At 50.8% G+C, this 3,614-nt stretch overlaps 1 protein-coding gene across 1 annotated transcript in view; it reads right to left on the bottom strand.

Annotated features, from left to right (window-relative positions):
• LOC106817635 (potassium voltage-gated channel subfamily H member 1-like) overlaps positions 1-3,614 on the bottom strand; it is a 66,287-nt gene that overhangs the window by 4,463 nt on the left and 58,210 nt on the right. Inside the window, exon 10 of the mRNA XM_014822353.1 lies at positions 2,582-2,778. Coding sequence (XP_014677839.1) covers positions 2,582-2,778 — 197 coding nt within the window. The remainder of the gene's footprint in view (positions 1-2,581; positions 2,779-3,614) is intronic.

Here is a 3,614-nt window from a genome sequence, read left to right as displayed (position 1 = left end):
AAAAAAATGGAGAATACCCCCTATTTTCTTTGCATGCGCCATTGGCGGAAAACGGACTAAATGTAATATATAAATATACCGTTCATGGACTGCACGCGTCGTTTTTATTTCTCGCTGGTTTTACCGGCTGCGTTCCTCATCTATGCAAAAAACGCCCCATACATTATCTTTCTATTTCGTAATCGCTGAAACCTGAAGCCAGAGGCGAGAGAGAGAGACATGAACAAAAGCACGGCCGGCGTACGCACGCACGATTCAGTTAAACTAAACAAACGTTATATTGAGCAAGCGGATTGTCTATAGATCCCATCTAGAAGAACATCGTACGTCGGTTTCTTCACTGAGCTTATCACTTTCGCCACCTCTCGATTTCGCGCCTCTAGCAGCTTTCGCATTGTCTGCTTCTGCGCGCTGGCGCCACGCAAGGCTGTCGGCAGCGCGATAGTCGCAGGTCTTGAGGAGAATACGAGTCTTTGTGGGACGGGAGCGGGATGCCTTTAAAGGACGTAACGGGAATACTTTGAGTTAGTGATCACTTTGGGCTGACGGCTGTAACTCGCCGGAGCGGCGCGCATCGACGCGAGATGTCGCCTGCGATCGCTGCCTTCCGACATCGTGCTCTTCTTCTTCTGCACCGACGTCTCCTCGGCTCCTTTCGCGGGACGTTAGCACGGTAGGTGGCGCCACAGGTTCTCGTTCGCTGCTTGCGTCGGGCGACGTTCGCGCAGGATTAAGTCCGTCGATTTCATGGACAGTTCGGGCGATTCACGTATTCGGCTCGGTAATTCATTTCCAAACCTTTTGGCTGACCGGTTCGATTGCAGGAGTATTTTGAAGAGCGCGCTGATTTTGTCATCGATCAGCCTGAAACTTTATTATTTGATAATCTCTGCTTCGCTCTTTCAGCTCGTTCTTGATCTCGCAGAGTCCGTGCATCAGCTTGCGGCGGCATCGGCCAGAGTTGCCTCGTCAGGCGTTCGGCGAGACGAGATTCGACTTATTCGATTCGAATCTGTCGGCCTTCGCGTCGCTCTTACGCCTATGCCGCTGTCCGTCCGCATTCGAGTTTTCGTGAGGCCTCGAATCCGTCGCGTTGGCGCGCAGCGACGCTCGTAGGCGATTCCGGTTCCTCTTCGATGAACGTCAGCCTTGCCGCCACCTTCGACCACGGTAGAACACCTTTCGTCGTCGTTTCGGCGGATCCGGTTTGTCGCGATCGACGCCTTGGCGTCGTCCGGTTTGGCGACGCCGCTGGCCTGCGCGTTTTTGTCACGTCGGGCGACGACGTCATCTGCGCTCGCCGCACGCGTCCTTCTTTGCGTGCCGCTCTCCGCTTTCGAGTCCCTGCCATGAAATGGACCCACTTCGACGCGCCGGGCGCTTTGGCATCGCCTTTGCGGCTTCTTACGGTGCGGCCACTGGCGGTTGCACGGGGGCGGATTCCTTGCTTCGCGTCCTTGCGACAGCGTCGTCTCCATGACGATCTTTTGCGCTTTCGGAGGGCGTTCGGTGTCGACGGCGGTGCTGGTTTCGCCGCACTATTATTGATTGCTATTTAGAGCTGCTCGGACCGCGAGAAGTAAACTTTGCCCCCACTTAGCAGACATCGCCTGCGCGTCGTATGCTTACCATCGGCACGACTTCGGGGTGGGTGTACTCGATTTGAGTGATAACACAGGCGAGATCTTCGGACCATGACGATGGTGCGCCGTCTTCGGACCTGTCGGGCTGCCCGGAGCGCGCGCGTCATGCCGATTTCGCTTCTCCGGATCCTTGAGAGTCACCGTTGCCGGTTCATCGGTCGGATGACAGTTTGCGTTCGCTGACCTTTCTCAGACGCCGAGAAAATCTGGCGCACGAGATGGTCCTCGCTGGATCGGAGTCCCGGTTCCCTTCTTCAGTCGCTTCGTCTGTTCCCTTCTTTCTTCAGATCAGGCGCACCTTTCGAAAAACGAGCGTGCCGGAAGAGGAAACAGACAACGTCAGCACTGTTCACGTTAGCATTTAATCGCCGGAAGATGACTAATAACTAATAAACGCTGCATGGAAGGATTGCTGAGCTTACTAGGCAATTTAATCATCTGTGTGGCACTGTCGTTAAATGAATGTTATATTGCAGGAAATAATTACGATAAGAGCGTGTTTATTCGCTTCTCGACTTTTCAATAGACTCGATGTTTATGTCCACACCGTAATTCCCCACTCACTGCAGGACGTTTCAACAACATTATATATGTATATTATATACATATATAATATAATATATATATATATGTGTATGCTTGTGTGTGTGTGTGTGTGTGTCGTGTGTGTGTGGTGTGTGTGAGTTCTGTGTGTGTGTGTGTGTGTGTGTGTGTGTGTGCGGTTGTGTGTGGTGTGTGGTGTGTGTGTGTGGTGTGTGTGTGTGTGTGTTGTGTGTTCGTGTGGTGTGTGCTGTGTGTGTGTAGCGCGCGCGTTCGTACGTCGTAGTTGCTTATGCGCGTGCGTAAATGAGCACGTATTCGTGCGTGCCTGTGTGCGTGCGTGTGCGTGTGCGTCTGCACGTCTAATATAGTTAATAGTTAATATGTATACTACCTACCCGATGTCTCAAGTTGTATGTAAGGGTTAGATTTCGTGCAAACGAGTTTGAGAACGAGTGATAAAAATCTAGCACTTCCAGCAGAGCATCTCTTTTTATCATGTGTACATCACAGTACGTCAAGGCCCGGACATTGGCACAGGATTGGCCGAGCGTCGCCTCCTTCCAGAAGTAGTCTCCAAAGACGTCGCCCTTACCTGCAACATGCGATAACAAACACATACAATCAAGTAATCGATTAATCCGAATCGATCTGTCAAATGGTTTTCGAAACAAACGTGTTTCATTAATTTATCAATAAGCATCGCAAACGCGGCACCCACGGGTGGAAGCCTGCCGAGCCCGTGATGCACGAGCGCGTCAAACGCTCGCTCAGGTACAGCAAGGCAGTGGGCAACAAAAGAAGCTGTAGTTGTGGCAGGGAGGACGGACGCGAGAGAGAGAGAGAGAGAGAGCTTTACGGAGAGTAATCCCCGCCACAATTATCACGCGCTACGTACATGCGCGGTGTATCAAATTTTAATCATCGTTACTAGGCTGCTGATGTATAGGGGCCACGTGTAGTTAGAGCCTATAGCGCCCCGCTCTCGTCATTGTACAGCAGTGCCGGCGCGGTTAAAGAGAAGAGAGAAATAGAGAGAGAGGGGGAAGAGAAAGATCTAGAGAGAGAGAGAAAGAGAGAGAAAGATCTAGAGAGATAGAGAGAGAGAGAGAGAAAGAGAGAGAGAGCGAAAGAGAGAGGGAAACAAATAGAGAAACAGAAAGAGAGAGAATTAAAGAGAGAGAAAGAGAGAAATAGAAAGAGAGAGAGAGAAAGAGAACGGGGGCGAGCGAGAGAGAGAAAAAAAATAGGGAAACAGAAAGAGAAAGAAAGAAAGACAGAAAGAGAGAGAGAGAATAAGAGAGAGAGAGAATAAGAGAAAGAGAAAAAAAAGACAGAAAGAGAGAGAGAATAAGAGAGGGAGAGAGAGAGAGAGAGAGAGAGAGAGAGAGAGAAAGAGAGAGAGAGAGAGAGAGAGAGCGTTAAGCCGCG

The sequence above is a fragment of the Priapulus caudatus genome, unplaced genomic scaffold (assembly GCF_000485595.1).
Source record: "Priapulus caudatus unplaced genomic scaffold, Priapulus_caudatus-5.0.1 Scaffold2, whole genome shotgun sequence".
Taxonomy (NCBI): domain Eukaryota; kingdom Metazoa; phylum Priapulida; class Priapulimorpha; order Priapulimorphida; family Priapulidae; genus Priapulus; species Priapulus caudatus.
This window is presented reverse-complemented; position numbering and strand designations above follow the sequence as displayed.